This window comes from Chanodichthys erythropterus, chromosome 21 (genome assembly GCF_024489055.1).
Source record: "Chanodichthys erythropterus isolate Z2021 chromosome 21, ASM2448905v1, whole genome shotgun sequence".
NCBI lineage: Eukaryota > Metazoa > Chordata > Actinopteri > Cypriniformes > Xenocyprididae > Chanodichthys > Chanodichthys erythropterus.
Genome location: NC_090241.1, coordinates 8,113,044 through 8,138,774, shown reverse-complemented (window position 1 = coordinate 8,138,774; position 25,731 = coordinate 8,113,044). Strand labels below are relative to the sequence as shown.

The window sequence follows — 25,731 nt, the reverse complement described above, 5'->3', positions numbered from 1 at the left end:
CCACTGATGATGTTGTTGGTGTCAATCTGACCTCTCATTCACCTTCATTTCCTGCCCTGACCCTGACAGCTTGATCAGGTTGACTGGCATTAGGGGAGCGTTTGGGGAGTGTTGGGGCGGCGTTGTGAGAGCGCCAGGGCACATCCAGCTTACTGGGGCTCCGGCCTTACCTGTCAGTCTCCGACATCAGGGGGGCTCGAGGTGTCCCTGGTGGCCTCTGGTTAGAGACAGTTCTCACTCCCGATGACCCGCGGCCGTCTCGCTCAGACACAGAACCGACATGCTAATCAATGATGGTCTGTCAGGATGACGGGCTGATAAGACGAGACGAAAATGACTGGGAATGAACTGCAGCCGCATGCGTGTGTGTTTCAGGGTGTTGCAGGTGTCTGCTCTGGTTTGGTCCTGCCGTGCGGAGGAGTGCTGGGAAAGTGATGCTATATTTGGCCAAAGAACACCTTCAAGTCTGCAGGCTGAGGTGTTTGTCAGAATTAATGTGTTTAACGTGTACAATAGCAATGGCAAAGATTTTTCTGAGTGTGTGTGTGTGTGTGTCTAAGTAGTGTGTAACAGGATCTAATGGATGATATTTCAGGCTTGCAGCAGGATGTTAATGAGATCACACACTCACCCTCACAAATACCCACACATTTTTACCTAAAAAAACTAAAACAAAATGAACACAAACCATAGACTTCTATTGTTTTTCTTTTGAATTATTACAGACTATCCCTACCCCTTAATACAAAACATTTAGATATTTATTATTAAAATATTTATTTATTTATTACTTTATTTAGTTAGTTAGTACTGAAAAAATTGCATCCTCCAAATGGTTGTTCTGTCATATTTAGGTATCTATTCGAGGGCAGATTTGTCTCTAAAGTTCTTTGTCTAAACCCACTTTGTGAACCCATTCCAACAACCATTCAGGCAGCTCTTGCAAAAAGGCTATACAAGCTATAATGGGACGTTTGACAGACCCAGCACACGTTTGTTTTTCTCTCATGGTGGGGACCTTCCATTGACTTCTGTTCTGTTCTGTATACTGATGTATTTTTTAAGATGTTTAATTTCCCCTAAACCAAAACCTAACACTGCCAGAAACCATTTAGCATTTTTATTTCTATTATGCCCTTTTTCAAAGTCTTAATTTTGTTTTTTAAGGTCTACTAGAATAGGTTTTCGTACTTGAATGTTCAAAAAACATTTTTCACATATTTGACATTGTTGCAGCTCCTCTCTTCCCCAGTCTGTCAGTAAAGCTCTGTTTATTTCTTGTCTCTATGAAGCTCCTCCTTCGGAAAAGTGCAGTGTGCTCTGATTGGTCGGCTGGATCAGTTTGTTGTGGTTGGTCAACCACTTAAAGTGTCTTTCATCAAGATAACAGCAAGTTTCAACACCGTACTAATTAACTCAACCAGGCCTCACCCCTTTATTTGCATATGCCTTAGGCGGGAATTATTTAAATGAGGAATATTGTGATGTTTGTTCCAAGAAGAAAACTCAAGACTACAATGGAGGCATTTCAGGGAGTTCAGAAACAGTGCACACTAATATAGAGAATAACTCCTTTTGGAGGGTCTTTGTAACTTCATAGACCTTTTTCATGCTCAAACAGCAACATTACATACTAAAAAAAAAATGAAAATATAAAAAGCATAATAGGACTCCTATAAGACATTATTTCATCTTTATTAAGTTGGAATTTGGAAGGTCATTTACAGTTTTACAGTCCCCACTAAGGGGGGATTTTTTTTTTTTTTTCGATTAAAAACATTTTAAAAAAAATAAAAGTAAAAAATACAACTGTACAAATACAACAAATTTTGGCTTTAAGCCTTTTATTTTGAGTATGCGTACATTAAACATACAGTATAGCAAGATTTTTATGGGTCAATTCAATAGAATCGTCCTGACACACAAACTGTCACAGATCAAAACAAACACTGTTACTCTGTTGCTGACATTGGAGACATAATCAATTATTCATAAACTTCTTCTTAATAACTACCCAAATATTTAAAATATTGTTAGTTAATAATTCATGCACAGAATATGAATTCATGCACAAACTCATGAATGATGTCACCGAGTTCAACAAACAAATCAGAAATATCTTTAATTTAATAAACATTAAATTCAAGAAACATATTTATGTTTTATGAAGAAAATATGAATGATGGTTGTCATTCTGTTTCTGTGCAGTGACTGTTCTGAGTGGTTGTTAACCAGTGTTCTGTTTGGTTGCATGGGGCGTTGCTAGTTGGTTCCTTAATGATCCAAGTCAATAGAGCTATTTTTGACAATAGATATAGTCCATAGTCTATAAGTCCTTTATTTCAGTGTACATTGTTTTTTCAGTTTTCACGTTTTTGATCACTTAATGAAGTAATATCATGTCTGTTCAACAACAACAACAACAACAACAACAACAACAAAAAAAAAAGTGATTTGAGGATGTATTCATGTTTGTAACACAAACGACGCAGGATGAGTTACATAGTAAAGTATAATACTAAACCTTACTAAACCTTAAAGTGATTTGAACCCTGCTAACAGGGAATGTTCTCAGAACTTTGGCTAACATTTTGGCAAGGTTCTCTCAAAGACATTCTTTCAGTAACATTAATAGAATGTTTGTGCAAAGTTATCTGGTCTTTAATAAAGTTCTCAAACGTTAGCACAAAACATTATTTATACATCATCCATGTAGTGTTTCTTTTTGAAATATTTTAGTTGGATGGTCATCTAACATTTGTTAAATGTTGCTACGTGTTTCAAAATGATCAGAGAATGCTCAAAAGTAACAATCCCATAATGTTTGAAGAAGGATAAAATGGAATGTTTCCTTAACTTTCACATAACAAAGAAAAACTAGAAGAAAAAAAAACATTTAAAAAAATTTAAAGTGCTCCTATTATGCTATTTTAAAGTTTCCTCATTTTGTTTTGGAGTCTCCTACAATAGGCTTACATGTATCCGAGGTCAAAAAACTTTCATTTTCTCATAATATACATTGCAGCATCACCTCTTTTCTCACAGTGTCTGAAAGGCTTGCTCAAGGATTCAGTCTCTCTAAACCCCTCCTTCCTGAGAGCTGCTCTGCTCTGATTGGTCAGATGGCTCAGTGACTTGTGATTGGTCGACCACTTACAGTGCATGTCGGAAACGAAACGCCCATTACCATATCTGAATTTCAGCTCCAGAGGCTTCTTCAGCGCTTGATAAACATTGATACGAATAGTAACAACGTGTCTTTTTTTTTCCATATCAATTAAAGCGCGAGGGGAGTCCTCATCCTTCGGAAGTCCGTGCAAAGTGGATTCGCAGTGATGAAAACAGCGTCTTCTTGACATGAACAACACAAACCAAACTCTTCCAGGCCTCAGCTACAACTACAGCATTTTAGGGTGGGACAAAGTCGTTTGTGTACAGCCAATGAAGACCATCGTTTGGCATTATGCAAATGTGTTACAAACCTCCGTAGGTTCAAACAGGAAATGAGTCTGGAATTACTAACAACTCATTTCAGGCAGAATCAATCCTTTGTTTTAGGAGACAATAACTTTATTTGTTGTGCACTTTGATCTTTAAAACTTTGCATGAAAGTTAAATTTCAAAAAAGCATAATGGGGAACTTAAAAAAAAATATGGACGTATGCTACTTTCAGAGAATGTTTAGAAATTAGGTTTTCATAATTTGAGGAACGTTAGCAAAACATTGTTTGAACATATTTTGTTTTCTAGAAACAATGATCAATCATGCATCATTTATACAGCTCTGATTTTGTCTGATGTTTTATCTCTCAAATACCAAATAAGTGTTGTGCACGCTGACTGACAATGCTAAAATACACATCTTACTCTTAATGCTCTCTGTCTGTCTCTCCTTCTCTCCGGGTGCTGTAAATGAGTTGGGCTAACCTCTCTGACCACACTCTTTCCTGTCTCTGCTGAACCACACATCTCATAAAATATTTAATGTGCTCGGGAGTGACCGACCTCTCTTCTCCTCTCTTCTTCTTTTCAATTCATTTTTTTCCACCCATCTATTCCACTGTCCCTGTCCTGTCAAGTTCACTCCTGTCCTCGGCCTGATCCTCTCCGCCAATGCGTTGTTCTTAAAGAAACAGTTCACCCAAAAATTAAATTGCCAATGGCTGAAAATTTTGCTTTTCACCATAACAGCCAAATCCCATATGACACCTACTGGATATTCACACTAAGTGAAATTTTCAGAAGAAACTTCACACAGCTTGTTTGAATATAATGACTTCATTAATATTTAATTAAATTATTAATATATTAATAATAATTATATAATATTATTATATATAAATAATAATATTAATGTATTAATTAATAATTAATATTAATATAAATTTAATGAATTCATAGTGACCATATCTGCCAAGCTTCAAAAAGAATCAGTTGAGCCAATGACTCAATGATTGATTTATAAAGACATTCACTTGTGTTGTTTCAGAATGAATCGGTGTTTTTGAACAAATCGCTTGAATGAATCATTCAGTGACAGTCTGGGTGAATCGGAACTGCACACTACTAGCATACTACTCTTACTATTTTTACCATATCTTTATATGGCAGAAATATTAAGGGTAGTATGCTAGTGTGTGATTCCAAATTTAGTATATTTTTTGTTCCTGGAATGAATTAGTGTGATTAAACTAATCATTTGAGTAAATGACTCTCAGACAGTGTTTTGATTCCTAAATAAATCAATGTTTTTTAACGAATTGTTTGAGTAAATGATTCAATGACTCATAATGAAAATCACTTGTTTCGTTCCTTGAATAAAACAAGGGCCGCATCCAAAATCACGTACTCTCTTGAGTAGGTACTTGTTTTGAAAAAGTAATTACTTCACATACTAAAAAAGTGTGTTCTATATAGTATGAGTGGGTGTAGGGGTATGTGATATTGACAAAAAAATAATATCTTGATATTCTCTGGGATTTTGTCAATAATGATCATCACAATCAGATGATATTTTGCTGAGTGTGTTATTGTGCTGGTACCTTTTCAGGTTTAGGACTGCTAAAGTTTTTTGTTATCCTTCATATTTAATGCGTGGTTAGTTCGCAGCACTTTTGCGTTGGCTTTGTTTTGAAATTTTTCAGCGAAATAGAGCAAAACAGGGAATATTGCGTCTAAAATGTAAGTCACTTAATTATTTATTAAACTTATAATAATAAACGTATAAAATCAATATCGAATTTGCAATCGTGCTGATATTTGGGAAAAAAACTTCACTCTTTGTGTGATTGCTTATCATATGATATAAATATAGCCTAAGAGACAAATACTCATACAGGGGTATTTTTACTGCATTTTAAATCACGCAGTGAGAGCGTGCACTCTAAATGCACACATGCAGTAGTCTAACTTAAACCGAAAAGTCTACATGACACAGTCTATGCACTCTCTAGACATGTTTTTGTTTAATTTTTGCAAAGCGAGGGACATACTCGATAATGTCAGATTGTACGTCGTTAAAACAACAATTACAGTATTATCGTACACGATATATATCGCACACCCCTAGTGTGTAGTATGAATGTAATCCAGATGTACTAAATTCGCCATGTTAGCATTATCATGTGACCTACCAGCGTCGGTTGCGTTGCTTCACTGCCATTCACAAATCCTCTCCCGTGGCCTCATGGGATAGTAAAGTGTCCCTCGTACATTTCAGAATCTCGTCGGAAATAGTAGGTCATCTGGGTACTTTTTGCTGACTAATTCAGACATGCCTCTTTTGTCACAAACTGTTTTACGCGTTCTATATAGTAGGGAAGTATGCGATTTCGGATGTAGCCAGTGTGTTTCGAACGAATCATTTGAGTAAATGACTCACTCAGAAAGACATTTGTCATTTGTTTTGCTCCTTGAATGAATCAGTGTGTTTTAACGAATTGGTTGAATAAGTGATTCAATGACTCACTCATAAAGATAAAGCTACTTGTTTCCAACTACTGGTGTAATAATGCACCTGCAGATATAACCTGCATAATTGAGCATGTAAACAAGGATCAGAAAAAACTATTATCTTGTCCTTTTAACAGTTAAGGGGTTTTCCCGTGACTGACAGCGCTAGTCAAAGCATTTGTCAGTTGCGTCTTGTTCCACGTTCACAACAATTCAGTCTTTTCAATGTAAAAGTCTTCGCTACTGACTGACACTCTCATAAAGGCGGTCTTTGCCACCATCTATTGGCATAACGATGTAACTTCTGTTGCTGTTCACGGTCAGGGGCTATTTTTTTTCCAGCAGAAGGCTTTTAGTAAGAGTTTACTTCATGAAAGTTGCATTGTTACATATTCTTGGCTTTAATATTTGTATTGTGTGGTAATCGTTTTATAAAAGCAGTAAGGTACTCGAGGCTAGTGTTGTATCGTGGATAAGTCACTCCATTTTGCGTCGTGCCTAACAACGCCCTTCAGCCGTGACTTATTCACGATACAGCACAGCCTCTCGTACCTTATTGCTTACTTAAAAATACTGTTTTTTCATTATTTGATGAATAAGAACTTTATTTATTTATTTATTCAGAGTTTAACAATTGTGGTCACTTTAAACAGTTTTTATTTTATTCCACAGAGGAAATAACATTATGCAGGTTTCTTGTCTTTTCTCTTCCCTATCTTCATCCCCTCTCCCCTTCTGTCATTTTTCTCATTTTCTAAACATTTTCTAGCACTCATCTCCTCATCTGTTGTCATATGACCTCTCCAGCTTCTCATTTCCTGCCCTCTCTCATCATCATCATCATCATCTGCATGTCTGAGGTCACATCTGTGAGGCTGCAGTAATTCTGATGTCACCTCCACCTGCTGACACTGACCTCAGACTGCAGGACATTCCATCCTATTTCATTCCTCTTTTTGCATATGGTTCGGCATTCTAGCGCAGTGCCACCAGATCTGCGGCCGGTGTCTTGTTTAATCAACACTGATGAATATTTGATGGTGTGGTGGTGAGCACAGGGGTGGCCCAGGCCGGTTCTCTCATTATCTATACACACGCACACACACACACACAGCCTCTGTCTCAGCCGGCACACACACACGCACACACACACAGCCTTTAAGCCTTGAGCACGAAGTTTCAAACTTCCACTAGACTCAAGCTGATAAATATATTCAGTCATTCATCAGTAGTTCATGCTTATCCAGATTGAAATGTGACGACTCGATGAGTTTATAGTGGCACAGTGTTGGCCCGTCCTGTCAGATCTTGTTTGGGATATGTTTCATGCATAATGTATCGCATTAGGGCTATCTTTACCTCTGCGTGCAGACATCTGTGATCGATAAGCCATTCATTGGGATAAATGATCAGCTGCCTATTTTTTCCCATGTAAAGATCTGTGGAAGTTTCCACTACAGATGTCTGATGTCGTTCTACAGACAGTTATGGCTGGTGATTCCACTGCTATGTTAATATCCTCAATGGTTTAACAGAATTTAGCAAAAAGTTGCAATAAGATGAATCTTGTGAAAGAAGCATGAAGAAAAGAAGGAAAGGTTCTCTATAGAACATTAAAGTGTTCTGTCAGGCACATCATGATACATAGAACCTTTTGGGTTGCAATTAGGGGATCATTTTATGGATTTAGTTTAAATTAATTAATTTTGTTTTAATTCGTTTTAAAGGGGCTATATGTAAGGATTTCCATGTATTACTCAATTTTTTATTGCCAATGTGTGAACTGCTTGTAACAGAACTTAAAAAACAAGACCTTCCCCAAGGTTGTCTATGAAAGCCATGTTTTTAAAGTAAAGGATTCTGGACGTTTTTGCCGGGAAAATCAAAATCATGTGACGTTTACACGCTCTTCCTTTTAATGACACATGAAACGAATGTATGTAATGTTCAGGATAATGCCGAAAGAGCAGTTCTGTACTGTAAAGTCAATGTGTGTCATGCAAAGAGAAAGGATTAATTAAAACTATAGTCTCACATAGCCTTTTTCCAACTTTTTTTTTACTTCTAAGCGAAGAATGAAAAAGAAATTCAGCATGAGTATATCGGGGCCTTGAATCACATTCAGTCTCTTGCACTTTACCTGTGCGAGCAATAAGTTGCTGGCTGCAGTTCACTTAACGTCCACCAGTGTCGCTAATAACAAGGGTTTCTGAATTCTACATATAGCCCATTTAATTGTAGTTACATTTTATGAACTAACTACTTAAACATGATAGTTGCCTACTATAATTCAAGACACTTCCCTTTATATAGAACTTTTTCTATATAAAATATTTCTCTTAAAATTGAGTCAAGAATCCAACTGAACCTTTTTTTCTAAGGTGACATAATTTTATATGGTATAATAAATATTAAAATTAAATATTACAATATTAAACCATTTTAAAAATGTCTATAATCTTTAAAGAACTTTCTACTTATTGGACAATCCTTTAATTTATATGAGTTTTGAGCATTATAAACCCTAAACCCTAGGATAGCTCATTTAGTTATGACTCAACTTATGTTTCTCCTGGATTAAAAATTTAAATTTTAAGATAAAGTGCGAATATAGAGCTAAAATGAATTTGGATAGATCATTTGGTCTTGGATGAGAAATGAGTTTGAGTTCTTATTGAAATCTTTTGATTGCAGTCAAATCTGAGTTTTAAGATATTGTTGAAATCTCATTTGAAAGACATATGAAATTATTGATTTTTTTCTCAGAAAAAAAAACCTAAAAAGCAAAAGGGGCAAAAGTCTCAATTCGTCATCAATCAATCAATCAAATAATTGATACATCTTTTTATTTTTCTTACCTAGAAACCGCATTCGTTTTGTTTTGTTTTGTTTTGTTTTGTTTTGTTTTGTTTTAGTTATTTTGTTCACTGCATCATCTCGGTAGAGAAAAATAAACTGGATTTAGAGATGTATAATAACACGTCCACAGTTTTCCAACACTTTCTCCACGCTCTCTTTGGGCAATCAAATGGCTTCAAAACTCAATCTGAAGGGCCCATTTGTAAACAGTGTCACCCAGAGCTGGTTTGTAAATATCTCCACTCTTTGGTGAAGAGGGATTGCTGGAACAAACGATGAACTCCAGAGGCAAAATGAGGATAATGATGAGGGGCCAGTGTGTTCAATAGAAGGTCAAAAAAGTGCAGGGCCCGGGGCCATGAGAGCGTTAAAGAGACAGGAGGAGAGAAAGCACTTGACATTTATACAGCCCATCATAAAGAAACAGACTGACAGCTACTCTAACAATCCAATGGGAGAGTCAGATCAGCCACGATTCTCACGTGCTTAAAACTACAGCTGGATATTGTTTGGCAGGAACCTTGCTGGCTCTTTAATTTCTGTCAGTTTGTTCTTGAAGGGTGCGTTCGCTTCTGGAGTCGACCTGTCTGCGATAGAGCAGTATTTGATGCGCAGATAAATGCAGAGAGCCGAGCAGGTTTTGATCTGCATAAAGACTTTAACCTCTATTTCCTCTCAGCTGCAGTAAACGCAGTGGGTTTGGAAAGGGGGGGTCAACCTTGCTTATCAAATATTTTTCAACTTAAATGACGGATTTATTAAACAAATAGGTTTTTGGTCTGACTCTGAACCCCTTGTGATTGAAATATGCCGTTGTGTCAACAGCCCGCCTCTACTCGATGCTGGCGAGATGCTGAAGATCACTGAATAAATACAAGTTGGAAATGAACACAGATCCGGAGGATTCGCTCTCCCAACCCCCTGCTTGACATTTCCGTCCACAGGCCATCCTTCATGGACATTGTTATAACCGATTCCGAGCGGGGCATTTGCTCTGGGTGCACGTGTTTCCCATAAAATAGTTGCTAATGGACAAATTGCTAATTACGTTGCTTATTAAATTAATAGTAAACAGTTAAAATCATAATATCATCTTATAGTCATGTAAAAGATTGTGTATTTAAATGTGTTGAATGTTTTAGGTAGCGAACTTAAAAATATATTGTAATTTATCCGTCATTTATTCATGAATTAGCTACAAAAATAGCTAAATTGGCTAAATATGTAGAATTAAGTTTCCTTAATACAATAAGTGAAAATTTAAGGCTCATAAATGTATCTCCTGGATAAATCTGTCTTTTATTTCAAGTTTACCTCATATTTGTATTTGATTTATAAATGCTCAGTGGAGAAGATTTTTGCATTAAAACAATTATTTTGATATGCTATGCTATCCAGACAGGTTTGATTTCTGTTAAAAAAAAATAAAAAATAAAAATAAAAATAGGCTAAATCAAAGGTTAGAAATGATAATATTCACGATTTGACGAAAACCATTCTCACTGCTCTATTATTTCACTCGTGTAAATAATCTAGACAGCAAAACAGCTCACATCTTTAACTTTTTTTCTCTTTCACATCCATCCACAGAATGATTCTCTTTTTGTTTTCAATGAAGTTCTTGTTGTTGCGGTTTGTAGCAGCTGAACTTTGAGGGTGGGATGCTGTTGAGTTGTGTTGATGAAGTATCTCTTGATTAATAGATCCATGAGGCAAACCGGCTGACATATGGCTCATGAAGCAGCTGGGATCTGTACCTGCGGCATCCCCTCCGGCCATTAACATATTAGAGGCTTTAGTGCAGGCAGAAAGACAGCAGCACCCTAGAGCTGTTTGATATAGACTCTCAATAATGCATTACTCTTCAATCTGCGAGGGAGCTGTTCGTGGTGCTGAAATATGGCGCGTGCGCTTTTCCATGGCGTGAAACGCAAGAAAAACGTAGTTTTAGAGTAAGTTTTAAATTAATTTCAAAAGGGGTGTGTTAGCGAAATGTTAAAAAAAACAGAGTTTTTTAACGATAAAACGAAAATTATGAAATGATAATTACTTCAAAAAGCGAGCTGTTTCTAGCTGACTTAACCTTTAGATTATTTGTATTCATGTAGAATTAATTAATGTACATGCATTTGACTTGATTAAACTAGTTGAATTCGATTTTACCATGAATACTTTTTAGATTAGCTATTTAACAAAACATTTTATAGTGTGAGAAAAAAAAAAGATTCGATTTCAAAATTGAACCCCAAGGCAAACAGCAAATAGCCGAATAAACATTATAACAGCGATAAAATTACAGATGATTATTTCTTGGAAAGATTCGAGGAAAAAAAAAAAAATAGAAAATAGAAATAGAAAAAAAGACTAGAGCTGAGGTGTGCAGTGGTGGATGCCAGAAACTCACTCGATGCCACTTAAAGCTGAAAATGAACATTTCTCTTACTTAATCTGCCGTCGCACAGAATTGCAAAACGTAGATTGGGAGAATTTCAGTGCCAGTCAAATCAGCCATTCTTTCCCAAAGAAAATGTCCATATACTCACTGCGTTCTTCTCTTCGTTGCCAAAAGCGCAAACAGGACCAATAAATGTTTCTTTCTCCAGCAGCACTGCAGCTGCGACCTGCTTTCATCAAGTGCTTCCCTGAAAAACCCCGATAGCTGTCTGAAAATATTGCATTTTATATCAGCAAAGCGCGATTAATATTGCATCACCTACATATAACATATCTTTTTTAAAGGCAGCAAAATGTAAAGCTCCCCTCCCCTTCCCCCTGAATTTCTCTTCAATATTACAGTGAGAAAGATCTGCAGTGTCCTTTTTTTATGAATAAACAAACTTTTGGAATTAGACGCCTTTCTTTAGTCGTTGTGAAAGAGACTGTTTGGAGACGGCCTGCACTCAGGCTTCATTAAATGTTTATTGTCAGTTCGGCAGGGTAAAACTCAGTCATCTCTCCTACAACCTTCGGTTCTGTTTTGAGGAAATAATACGAAGAGTTTCGGCGATTAGAAGGCGATATCGAATCGCAGAATTCTATTCTGATGGCGATCTAATGTAATGCTCATGTTACCTCATTTAGCAGACACGTGCATGGCCAAAAATTCCATTTGTTTGACACACTAACATCCCATTAGGGCGCCGATAACAATTACCGAGCTTTTTAATTAGTGTCTTGTTGTATTCCGTTTATTAATTTTCCAAACCACAGAGCATGAATTATTTAATAACCCGTAGTAAGGGTAGGCCTATTTAAATTTAATGCTCAAGGAGAATCATCGGCCGAAATCGTGCGACATTTATTAAAAATTATTATTATTATTATTATTATTATTATTATTATTTATTAGGCCATTTTGTATCTTATGTATTTACAATTTTGTCTGCAATTTATTATGTTAAACTGAAGACACGTTCTCGTCTCGTCAGTAAAAAGTGAATTTCGTGGTAAAAACTATTTTCATTGGACTAACGGAATGCACAGAAATCCAGATCATGGAAATGAAGAGAAATAAAAATGTATAAATAATGCATGTTTCTGGAGTAATGACTGTATATCAAAGATTGGCGCTGATAAGGAAGCCACTGTAAGAGAGAGAAAGAAAGAAAGAAAGAAAGAAAGAAAGAAAGAAAGAAAGAAAGAAAGAAAGAAAGAAAGAAAGAAAGAAAGAAAGAAAGAAAGAAAGGGGAATTCTATTTGGATCGATTTTCTCTCTCAAAACAAGCGAGGGTTGAGATCATATTTAGTAGATTTTTTGCACCATATTTTACGTTTTAATTATGGCATACTTTTAACTCCATATTTTCGCTTTTTGTCCTAATATGTGTTTTGAAAGTAATTGTGCAGTGACGTTTTTAAATAGAATAGGTGTATGTATATATATATATATATATATATATATATATATATATATATTTTTTTTTTTTTTTATTCTCATTGATGTATTGACAAAATATAAATAAAAACAGACTTAGTAGCTAAATATGTCTGAAATTTGTCTGTATGTGCTGTAGAATAATATATTCATCCAACACACCCCAATGAAAGCCTCCACTTTGATTTTCCATCGTTTATTTAGAAGATCGCCGGGACTTGTGCCCCTGCAGCTGGATTTGGCTTACAGAATGGAGAGAAGTTTGGATGAGAAGATGATAAGACAGTTGGACAGGTGCACAGGTATGACAGAGTGAGACGTCTCGTGATGCGCACGTGGCCGCTGTTTGTAAACATACTTGTGCACAAAATAAAATCATTACAACTTTTTTTTTTTTTCAGGAACAATTAACACGACAAACAACGTTGTGTCTTTATGTGAAAACAGGCATTAAACAGTGACTTCCACAAAGGTCTACCAGTAGATACTCTATGTAGTGCTTGGTATTTTTTTTTTTTTCTTTCAATGCATAGAATGTTTGCACTGCAAACCAAAGTATACAAACCAACGAAATTAAATTTAGGACAATTTTGCTTTAGACTGTATAATCATCTTTATCATGCGTGTTAACTAATATCCGCAGAGGAAGAATTCTGATTTGCCAAAATGATAATTAAAAGAAGAACAGACTAAATAATAAATAGTAAAATAAAAAATAAAAAAAATTGGGAATTCAGTTTTGCACGGTGAGCAAGTGTCATTTGTACGTATATTTATATATATACACAAAAGCATTAGAATATATCTAACCAATCTAAATAACAGTAGATTTCAGTGCAATTTCAACAAATACGAGCGGTGGTTGCCACCTTTATTATTTAAAAGGGACTCTGTATACTTTTCTTTTCCTATTCGGTTCTGTATTCATCAGAGCAGACCTTTGAAACACTGAATGATCACATTAGTTCATCAGCAAGACTGTGAAAATGGGATCTGCTTTTAACACATTTAATAATCAAAAATATAGCAGTTCCCTATTACGAATGAATAAGTACACAAATATGCATAAATAAATAAATAAATAAATAAATAAATAAATAGGATAGAATGAAACTATGAGGTAATCCATCAATGGCTATTTTTCGTCCTTCAGAATAAACGTCATTGGGGCAAAAATGAAGAAAAAAAAAAATAATAATAACATGGTTCTAAGTAGGGTTGAACCGCAGAAAAGTAGTTCATCTGGATTACCTGTTATTTGCATACTTCACATTCACCAGTACAGTGAAAAGAAACATGAGTTGTGAAAATAAAACGGTACTAATCATGAGCACACGCATTTGAGCCAAAGCGATGTTCCTTGGTCCCCAAAAGTCAGTTTTGTTTTGTTTGTTTTCCCCCCCCCTGTAGAAGTAGTCCATCAGTGAGCCGCGGAAAATTTCAACCTCTTCTGTTTTTGTCTTTGGTTGCAAAACCATACTCGCACCACGTTCTTTTTGAGGTCCAATTTCTCAGCTATAGCCGCGATTTTCTCCGAGGACGGCCGAGGCTGGACCGCGAAATACGCCTCCAGAGATCGTTTCTCCGGGGCCGCTATGGAGGTCCGCTTGCGCTTCTTCTCGCTGCCGTTGAAAATGTCGGGTTTGCTCATTTTCTCGCGCTGGGCGCCCTCGGCCTCCTCCAGCCACGCCTGGAGGATGGGTTTGAGCGCGATCATGTTGTTGTGCGACAGAGTTAGAGACTCGAAGCGACAAATGGTACTTTGGCTCAGGGAGCCCACGCCTGGGATCTTCAGGTTGGCCAGCGCGCCCCCCACGTCCGCCTGAGTCACCCCGAGTTTGATCCTCCGCTGTTTGAAGCGCTCCGCGAACGCCTCCAGCTCCCTCGGGTCCGTGTCCGAGTCGTTAATGGAGGGCAGTCCGTTGTTGGCGAGTCCCGGCGCGCCCTGGTGCGCACCGCCGTGGTGGCCCGGCAAGAGCCCGTGGTGAGTGAGCGGCGAGTTCATGTTCATAGCAGCCTGGTGGGACAGGTGGGTGAGCCCGTGCATGTGCGCGTGCGGGTGGGCCGACGTGGAGATCAAGCCCCCGCCGCCGCCCCCGCCGCCTCCTCCGCCGGCCCCTTCGTGCGCGCTGGGCATCAGCGCGAGCGACGGCGAGCTGATGTGCTCCATGAGGTCGGGCGGCTCCAGGTTCTGGTGGTGGTGGTGGTGATGGTGGTGGTGGTGGTGGGCGAGTGGCACGGTGGAGTTGGACGAGCATGGCACGGTGTTCATCGTGTGGTACGTGGCGTCGGGCTTGAACGGGTGACTCTTACCCTGGGACACGGCGATGTCCACGGCCGCCAGAGCTTCGGCGCGGGCCAGCAGCGTCTCATCCAGACTGGCGAAGATGTTGCTTTGTAGCTGGAGTCGGAGAGAGAGCGAGAAAAACAGAGAAACAGAAAGAAAGTGGAGATGTCAGCTGGGGAATAGTGTCAACACATAACACAGAGAATATTCCTTTTAAGAGGCTTCCAGTCATAAAAATTAATACAAAAAAGGCTGAAGCCTGAGCCTTCAGCGAGCATGCCTTCAGAAAAGATCACAGGCGTGCGGATGATTGCTGTGGAATACATGAAAAAAACATTAAGGCAGTATATGCGCCTCCAGCGCTCCTCCTCGCGCGCAGAGGAGAACGCGGGAGAAAAGCAGAAGTTTGGAGCTCGTTTACCTGTGGAGTCTGCAGACAGGCTCTCCTGATCGCCTCCGAGCTCGAGTGCAGAGTTGTGTACTTGTGCTCAGGTAAGCTGGGATGCATGGCGAAATGAGGCTGTTTGCTGTTCATGGACATCATGTTTGCGCGAGATCCGGCTCAGATAAAGTGCACGAAAAGAGGACAAAAACCAAAGCGAGAGGCCAGGTCCTCCCGCCTCCTCTTCTGGCGTCTTGCAGCGGGCGGGCGGATACGGTAGCTCTCGGATGCTGATGGTACAGAGGAGATGCCCGCAGTGTGTGTGTGTGCGTCTCTGTTTGGCTCTGCTGTGTGTGGATGAGGAGCGCTCTTACACCTGAGTCCCTCACATCTCGTCCGGCAGCCTCGCCTATTCTCGCGAGACGAGCGCGATTGACTCTCTTCTCCTCCTCTCATCTCATCGCGCCTCTGCTCGTCTCATGTCCTCCTCGAACTGTAAATCGGCCTAATGACGGAGAGGGGGGCTTCCATACCTGTGGATTCTGCGCGCATGCGTGCTGCAGTCACTGATTTAGAATGTTGTTTGTTGCTTTAATCGGCAACAGACAGTGTAACAGCTAAAGTTCGATATGCAAATGAGGGCTGTCTGTTTACATAGCATATTTCGTCAAAATGCATCCAAACTAATCAGACACTTTTTAGTGGCATAACTGTGATTTTTTTTTTAAATAATATTAAAATGTTTAGAACAAGCATATTTATTTTAAGGAATGAAATAAAGGCAAAATGGAAACAAATTAAATAGGCTAGCTAGTTAAACAATAATGTCATTTATTTAATTTTTTAAAATCGTTTGCGAAATTAAAAATTCATCAATAAATTGTAAGCATTGTTGATTCAATATTCGTTTATTTCAGTTTCAGGAGAATTTGCAAACGTGAATATTTTAATTTAGCTCATGTTTATGCAAGTAGGCTACTGGTTGCCCCGCGTTGATTCATTAACCAACTCTATATATCATATTAGGTATATGGAAACGAAAGAAAAACGAATTAATAATTGTATGATATAAATATATAACGAAAATCGTTTTAGACATTACATAAATATTCATACATTTCAAATTACGTCAACAGAAATTTGCGAATTTATATTAGTTTCAGAACAGGAATTTGCATTTTAATATTTAAATTTCGCTCCTGTTAACACGTCTTGTTGGTATGGCCTTGATTGATTACGCAACTTTAACTATCATGTATATTTCACTAAACTCTAATCATTGCATTAATTTTTAATCGCCCGGCGCTTTTAGTTGGCGCTAATGAAGTGTTAATTCACTAGCATTAATTAATTCTTTAAAAGACTGTGAAGGAGGTCGGTAGTAAATGGATTTAGTTTAGTATTCAGGTGATGACACATGAAATAATTCACCACTAACACACAGAAACACAATGTGTTTGCGTGCAATATGATTAAGATTATGACGTTTACTGTTGTTGTCATAACACTACTTGAAACTATAAATTGTAGACATACAAAAGGTTTTTATTTAGACAACATCCAGGTACAAAAACATTTACGAAAATATCTGAAAAATAGAAAATGACTTAATATTTTGAAACTGTATGCACAAATAGCATTTATTGTTTTCACAGTTCAAATACAGATTTATTCAGAAAGCCAGGTAATTCTGTACCACCACAAAAGCATTGAAACTACATAGAAAAAATATGTTTAATTTCATGAGAAAAGTGTAATGGTAACACCTTATCCCCTCAGGATACTGAAACGGTTTTTATAATGTAAGTACAGTAACATCATCCAGCACACACTGCTGTCCTGATAAATGAACAGTGAGGCAAATTTGTAATAAAAAGCCCTGATGGAAACGAAATGCTGTTAAATCTTGTTGAACTCCTAAAAAGCCAATGAAAAGTAAATGAAAATGGAGACCATGCTGGAAAATACTTGAAATGTTTCTGCTTCTACTTCAGTTTTGAGAGTTTGGAGGGGCTGGAGATGGACAATCCTGTGGGACATTTGCGTTTGGTGGGCTGGCTGGGATTTACCACCATAACCCCAGCTCTGTCACTGAACTCAACAATTGAAGCTTCCTCCTCAGAAGCCGAAGCTGCCTCGCAATGGGTGGTCTCCTGTGTCAAAGATGTGCTTTGGTGCTCTCTTGCTGTTCCAGGATCAGCCAAGAGGTTGCTACAGAAATCCAGTTCTGGTATTTGGGTGGCATCAAAGTCTTGAGAGTGTGATGATGATGAGGATGATGATGATGATGATGATGCCAGGGGAAAGTGAGAGACCTGACTGCTGGAGCTCTCACCCTCAGCCATCATAGAGTCCAGCTCAGAGATCTTGTCCAGGTACGCTGCATCCATACAAGCCTCACTGTTGCCCAGAGGGGCCTCGGACCGCTTGAACTTCTCTCTGTTTTCATCCAGACGGGGCAGCTCAGGTCCGCAGTCCATCCAGCCTCCACACAAGACCTCTCTGTCTGAATTCACAGTGGTCTTCTGACTGAAAGGAGTGCGTTTGTTGCCTTGGAAGGAGCTTGGGCTTAGGTTGATTGAGGATGAGCTGGCTGGACCCTGGCAATCATCAAAACTCAGTCTTCTCAGGTAAGTGAGAGGTTTGAGACCTAACTTTCGGTCACTACAAACTGCAGGACTCTTCAAGCTCAGAGATCTAAGAGCCGAGGAGGGTGTAGAGGGAACCGCAACATCTTTGAGGTCATCCTTCTGTGGAGTCAAGGTCCCTCCTGGAAAACACACATCAGATGTTGTCAGGAGGCGCCCGTGGTTGTTGGGAAGCTCTGAACACTTTCGGTCCAGGTCTGTACAAACAGAAGTTTCCTCCATTTCACTCAGGCTCCTTCGCATCAGGGCGATTCTTTCAATCCCTCCGTTTTGAGTCCCTCCAGAGGCAGCGTTTGAACAAACACCTTCTTCAGACTTAGGGCCATCCCTCTGTTTCTGGGCTTCAAGCTCTTCTATGTATTTATCGCTGCGCTCCAGAGCTCTTTTCAATTGGGCCACGTCCCGCTCATACTGATGAATTTTAGCCTCGAGAGCTGCGACTGTATACCTGCCAAACCTCAATGTAAAACACAGACAAACCACACATATAATCAATTTTGAACATCTGAGTTACTAATACAGTGTAAATATCCATAAACATAAAAAAAAAATATTTGTTGTTGTAAATGTTTAATGTTTCAACTCAAAATGCAAGTTAGTAAAATTCACCAACATTGTGCTTACTTTTGAGGAGATCTGCTGTCCACTTCAGCTTTCAAGCGCATATTTTCCTGGATTAGGTCAAAGTTTTGGGACCGGAGTGTCTTGTTAGCCTGAGGAAAACAGAATAGAAAACAAATAACACCCTTTCCCATATTTCCAATGAAATGAAAACTCATCTAAGAATATAGAGAAAACCTATTTTATATATATATATAGTACAGTCCAAAAGTTTGGAACCACTAAGATTTTTAATGTTTTTAAAAGAAGTTTCGTCTGCTCACCAAGGCTACATTTATTTAATTAAAAATACAGTAAAAACAGTAATATTGTGAAATATTACTACAATTTAAAATAACTCTTTTCTATTTGAATATATTTCACAAAGTAATTTATTCCTGTGATGCAAAGCTGAATTTTCAGCATCATTACTCCAGTCTTCAGTGTCACATGATCCTTCAGAAATCATTCTAATAAGCTGATTTGCTGCTCAAGAAACATTTAATGTGTACAATTGTACAAAATATTTGTGTACAATATATTTTTTCCGGGATTATTTGATGAATAGAAAGTTCAAAAGAACAGAATCTTTTGTAACATCATAAATGTCTTTACTGCCACTTTTGATTGATTTAATGCATCCTTGCGGAATAAAAGTATTAATTTCTTTTCAAAAAAATAAAAATAAAAATTCTTACTGACCCCAAACTTTTGAACGGTAGTGTATAATGTTACAGAAGCTTTGTATTTCAGATAAATGCTGTTCTTTTGAACTTTCTATTCATCAAGGTATCCTGAAAAAAAAAAAGTACACAACTGTTTTCAACATTGAAAATAATCATAAATGTTTATTGAGCAGCAAATCAGCATATTAGAAAGAAGGATCATGTGACACTGAAGACTGGAGTAACGATGCTGAAAATTCAGCTTTGCATCACAGGAATAAATTACCATGTCATATATATATATATATATATATATATATATATAGATATATATATATATATATATATATAGCACAAAGTTTTTTTATATATAATTCTACAAAAGCTTTATATTTCAGATAAATGCTGTTCTTTTGAATGTTCTATTCAGCAAAGAATGTTTTCCAAAAAAACTGTTTTCAACATCTTTCTTGAGCAGCAAATCCACACATTAGAATTACACTGCCCTCCAAAAGTTTGGAAACACCCCTGGCGAAGTGTGGTTTTCAGCATAAATCCTTATTTTTTTGGTGCAAATACATTGAAGTAACTTAACATTATCACTGAAGACCAGCAATAATAATTTTCATTTTGATTACATAATAATGGCAATATATACATGTCAAAGTCAGACATGCCCCTTTGCCAGCTGTGATGCCTGGTTACTGGTTTAAACTTGGCCCAGGTTTGGGTCAGCACACCCTAATAGCTTCAACAATTGATTGCCAATTAAGTTTAGAATACAATGAACCAATCAGAACCCAGTTTAGGTCAGATAGCTGCTAATGGTGGATATTTTTGATGAATCGAAAATTTACGTTTTTTCTATTTATAAACTGTTTAAGCAATAAAATATGTTTTCGTAGTTTGTGTTGTCCCTTATCAGTGCAAAATTATCACAAATTAAAAAGGATGCCAATATTGTCCAAAACCCCACTTTTCTAGGGCGTTTCCAAACTTTTGGAGGGCAATGTATTTCCGAAGGATCATGTGACACTGTGACAAAGAAGACTGGAATAATGGTGCTGAAAATTCAGCTTTGCATCACAGGAATAAATTACTTTTTTACTGTATATTCATATAGAAATCAGTTATTTTAAATTGTAATAATATTTCACATTACCGTTTTTGCTATATTTTGGCTCAAATAAATGCAGCTATTATATATATATATATATATATATATATATATATATATATATATATATATATATATATATATATATATATATATATATATATATATATATATATATATATATATATATATATATAAACAATTGTTTGATGATTGCAAATGAGAAAATTTCTCAAAAAAAAACAAAACACATTTGAAAATGTTTCCTCAGAATGTACAATATTTGTAATATTCGAAAACAGGAAATTTCTATCCACTGACAAGAGATGCCATTCTACAAAGTGGTCAAAGTCAATGCAGATTATCTCAAAATGGTTAAATTGTGGGGTGATATTTCTAGTTTTGTGCTTTTCTTGGCCAATGTCTATTTTTTTTTTTTTTTTAAACAATCCCATTCTTACTTCCTTCAGCCTTTCGAGGTCCTGTTTGACCTTCCTGTAGAGGTCATTGGCAGCTCTCAGCTTATTGGCCGACTCCTCCAGAGCACTCAGGTCAACAGTACTGGTTTCACTCTGAGGAACCAAGATCATGCTCGGTTCCAGAGCCGTCTTAAGTTGCATCTCAAGGCTCAGGTTTTTGCTTTTCAGGTCCTCGTTCTCTTTCAAGAGGGTTTCGATTTCATCCTGTAAGACAGATGATTCATAAGCTCTGGCTTTTGTTGCATAGCTAGGTCCGTTTTTTTTTTTTTTTACAGGAACATTATTAAAATGTGTTAAAGATCACATGAAATCCAATTTGGAGTCTTGTGGTTTAGCAGTTCAACTCTGTTAGCTAGGAGAAGACTTTTGTACATTTTCTGCACTAATTCCTCCACTCTAAATGATATCAGAAATATCAACACGGGAAAGAAAACTGAACTTGTCAATCCATTTCATTGGTCACCGAGCAAAAATACCTCATATTCTCGCAAAAGCAGCTCCCCTCGAGTCTTTCGGAGGCGTCTCTTCACAGAACAGCTCTCATTGGATTCACTGTCAGTTGTGGCTCCTGTGAGCATAAACACACACAAAGGGAGAGAAAGAGATATTTAATCACACACATCTTACCTAAAACAAACAAAGTTCTACAGCTTACATTAAAAAAAATAATAAAATAAGATATGATTGTGAGGTCTGTTGACATTACCAATGATTTCTCTACAGGGGTTTTCTGGAGTGATGGCCACTCTACAGGTGGGACACTGACTGCTCTTCTCCAGCCAAACTTTGATGCAGTTGGAGCAGAACACATGGTTGTTGCAACAAATGACCGGCTGACGCACCTTTGAGGTGTAGATCAGAGCAAACCAAAAGGTAAATGCAATGTCATGACTTTTAACCTTAAATAAATCAGGTTAAAAATGGCCAATGGAACAAACAGGATAGAAAGCTATATAAAGATCTGAAGCATAGAAAAAACACTGTGAACAAAGACACAAATACTTATTTTAATTACAATTGTTTGTCATTTATTTTCTTACACAATGCCCGCATGTATGTGAGAAGGAGGCTGAGTTCAGTAAATTAGTTGGACTTGTGGGTGTTGGAATAAGAATAAATGAAGTTTGCAGTGGCTGGATATTGAATCTAAAAACACTTTAACATTCCTGCTTTATCTGGTTCATCTGATCTGACATCACCCTCTGTGGTTATTTCAGGGAATTATTAACTGCATTAAATGCAGCAGTGCGCAGTGTTTAGGTAATTGCTGGAATGGTCGTTCTTGTTAATTTGTGTTTTTGAAGAAAACGGTATCAGAAGGGACACTTGGTGATCTACTGTAGGAAAACTATCGCTGTTTTGAGTTATAGAAACGTTATTATCTTTCATATGCACCTATTTTTACACACTACCTTCATTAATGAAGATAGAACTTTATTAATGATAAAAGAACTGTGCATTATTATATTAAAGTGGCTTTAATTTAATCAACAAACATGAAGTTCACGTGCACAATGCACGACTTTGTGTTTAACTCCTGTCGTGTATTTAAACTAAGTCTGTTAAAAGTGTTTTACCTTTCCGAGGCAAATCTGGCAGGAAATCGGTAAAGTCAAGGAAAGAGTGACGTTTTGAAAACTTTGCGCCATAATTTAGTCCTCAAAAATGAGAAACATGATCCAAAACTCCCTCCAACAGAAACAAAGCAACGAGCCGCGCACGCGACTACGGCAAGCGCAGAGTATTAAACTCCAGCGAAACGCGTCTGCCACAGACAACTGTAGCCTACATTCTCACTGTGGTTAGTTAGTGTTAAAGATTGATTAATGAAGCGAAGTGTTGTATTTATAGAATTTATAGTCTCTCCGTAAGCTTAGATATCTTAGGGTATCATATTTACTGATAAAAAGAATGTTAATGCATTTCTTTAGTAACCAACAGCAACAACAAATGCTGCGTTCACGCCGTGTCGTAATTACCGTAGTTTCGAGATGACAACACGTGAAGTTCTACTTGGAGCTGCTCACGCACTCGGGCTGGGAATCATGCGTTTCAATCGGTTTCAATGTCAAACTGCAGCAGTGAGGTGGTACAGCGGTCACATGGTATAAGTAGGAGCTCTCAGAATACTCCCAGTTTACAAGATGTAATTACGAGTTCTACGTGGACGTGAACACTTTTTACAAGTTGGAATCTCGTATTTACGGTAATTACGACATTGCGTGAACGCACCTAAAAATAACAAATAATTATAATAATAAAAAACATTATTTATAAATGATACGAAGAGGAAGAAGAATGTGGTTTTGGTGGTGGTTGTGCTGTGTAAACTTGTCATAGACAGTCAGTACTTAAATTTTTATTGCTGGTATTAATAATGTAATTATTTTTTTTCAAGGTAGACCAACTCCACCAGTGTAACCTAGCTAAAACATATTGTTGAAGTAGCCACGTTTTGGGAGGAATACATTTTATGATTATGGCATGTGCAAATGCATTTACACTTGGATAAATTGCATCTTAAAGGGATAGTTCACCCAAAAATTCAAATTCTCTCATCACTTATCACCTTTATCTTGTTCCAAACCTGTAAAGAGTTTCTTTGTTCTGTTGAACACAAAAGAAGATATTTTGAAGAATGTCATTAACCAGACAGTTGACGGTAGGGCTAGCCATTGACTTCCATAGTATTTTTTTCCTAATATGGAAGTCAATAGCTACTGTCAACTAACTTTCTGGTTACCAAAATTCTTCAAAATAAATTATTTTGTGTTCAGCAGAAGAAAGAAATTCATAGAGGTTTGGAACAACTTCAGGGTGAGAAAATGATGAAAAAAGTTTTTTTTTTTTGGGGGGGGGGGGGGGGGGGGGGGGATCCCATTAAATCTTAAAGGCCTGTTGTGTTTAGTGATCAGGTTGCTATGCTTCTCAAATGTGTCCTTAAGAGCATTTAACACTTGTTATTTTCACAGTGAGATCATTAGATCAAAATGCAAAAATGTACAGTGACCAAATGTCTTAATAGCAATTAAAAGCCAATCTCTGTACATTTTTACTACTCAAAATGCTTCTCTGTCCCTTCTGTTCTGCTGATGCATCTCTTTACGTCGGCTCTTTGTTTCAAGAGTTTTATTACAACAGTGTAAACCGTTTTACTTCATTTTTATTCGATCTCATAATTCATTGGTCATCGCCAAATGATGGCTTTATTATCCCATAATGACAGACCCAGTGGCTGAGCACTTGTGAGATAACTTCATTAGCATCGAATTGATGCAAAACAATGTTGTACATTGATTGCATCAAGCGAACTATTGGTGCTGCGAGTACATTACTGTCATTTGTTGCAGGTCTGTCATGTCAACACAGCCCATGGAGACTTCACTTTGTCTAGACTATAGGTAGTCTAACTGTACGCCAGTAGGTCTGAAACTCAGATTTAGATATCTGCATGTAGAGACATTCCTGGAGAGGGAGTTTGCATGCATTTGTAAGCAAACACCAAACTGCTGAGCAGGCTCTTACATAATAACATAAATTTGCCTTGTTTTCTTATTTTTCCAGAACCCCCTCCCCCCTTTTGTCTCCTGTCAGTGAGATCAGCATCTCAGAAATACACACAAAAATCGCTTGCTACTCACTTCATCGTTCATAAGTGGAACAAGAGCTGTGTCAACAAGAGATGTCCATTTCATCATCAAGTCTCCAGTGAAATGATTCATCCAGTGCAGTTGGATGTCACGTGAGTCTACAAAAAGGCCCATTCGGAGATGAGAAGTTCATCCTTTTACAGTGTGAATAGAGAGGTATGGGTTGATTTGCATTGCTGAAGGCTCAGTTATTATATTATACACTTTTGTTCAAAAGTTTGGGGTCGGTGCAGGTTTTGTAATGTTTTTTTAAGTCTTTTATACTCATTAAAACTGCATTTATTTGATTAATAATATAGTAAAATCATAATATAACGACAATTTAAAATAACTATATTTTAAAATGTAATTTATTCTTGTGATACAAAGCAGAATTTTCAGCATCGTTATTCTTCAGTGTCACATGATCCTTCAGAAATCATTCTAATATGCTGATTTGCTGCTCAAGAATCATTTCTGATTATTTTCAACGTTGAAAACATTTTTTTCAGGATGCTTTGATGAATAGAAAGTCCAAAGGAACATCATTTGTTACATTATAAATGTCTTTTCTGTCACTTTTAATTAATTTAATGCATCTTTGCTGAATAAAAGGGTTAATATCTTTAAAAAAAAAAAAGCTATCATCTCAAACTTTTGAATGATAGTGTATATTATGTTATTTTAATTATTCCTAAAGTTCTGATGATTTATACAACCAAGTACAGATGCAAGATGATGCATGTTATGTTCAGGATAAATGATGATATATGTTTGAAAGACCAATTGTGAAATTTGTTTGCAAATATTTATTTGTAATTGCACCTCACCTTTAATAACATGTAAAAATCTAGTTCAAATCATATTATTGGAACAGTTCAGATACTCTAAAGATTGTATTTTGCCCACATATGTTTCAGACAATGGTTTGTAATCTTTCCCCCATTAATTGGTGACAGTCAATTAATCACAGCCGGTTGAGAACCGCAGGATCTATTGATCTTAGCGGAGGCCTTATTTTTCATCCCTTAAATGACACAGATCGGCACATTTGCCTTGGCTGGGTAATGGAGGGTGGCGAGCCAATGACCCGTGTGTCAGGCCTACATGTGTCCCATGCTCCCCCATTGTGAAATGGCATCTTTACCATTTAAGCTGGAAAGGTTTAGACTGCCCTAAGAGCAAGGCGCTGGGACAGGCCTTGCTCCGCTGCTCAGCTGACCTTTCTGTTTAAAGCTT

The 25,731-nt window shown here is 37.3% G+C and overlaps 2 protein-coding genes across 2 annotated transcripts; both read right to left on the bottom strand.

Annotated features, from left to right (window-relative positions):
* Positions 1–14,105: 14,105 nt before the first annotated feature.
* pou4f1 (POU class 4 homeobox 1) lies at positions 14,106–15,516 on the bottom strand. Its single transcript, XM_067374242.1, has 2 exons — positions 15,394–15,516; positions 14,106–15,086 (listed from the first exon to the last, which is right to left on the bottom strand). The coding sequence occupies exons 1-2, from the start codon at positions 15,514–15,516 to the stop codon at positions 14,106–14,108; spliced, it is 1,104 nt and encodes a 367-aa protein (XP_067230343.1).
* A 1,388-nt stretch (positions 15,517–16,904) lies between these two features.
* On the bottom strand, positions 16,905–22,577 carry obi1 (ORC ubiquitin ligase 1). Its single transcript, XM_067374210.1, has 6 exons — positions 22,441–22,577; positions 21,570–21,705; positions 21,340–21,431; positions 20,846–21,067; positions 18,627–18,715; positions 16,905–18,459 (listed from the first exon to the last, which is right to left on the bottom strand). The coding sequence occupies exons 1-6, from the start codon at positions 22,510–22,512 to the stop codon at positions 17,340–17,342; spliced, it is 1,731 nt and encodes a 576-aa protein (XP_067230311.1). The 5' UTR covers positions 22,513–22,577; the 3' UTR covers positions 16,905–17,339.
* Between the last annotated feature and the right edge of the window lie 3,154 nt (positions 22,578–25,731).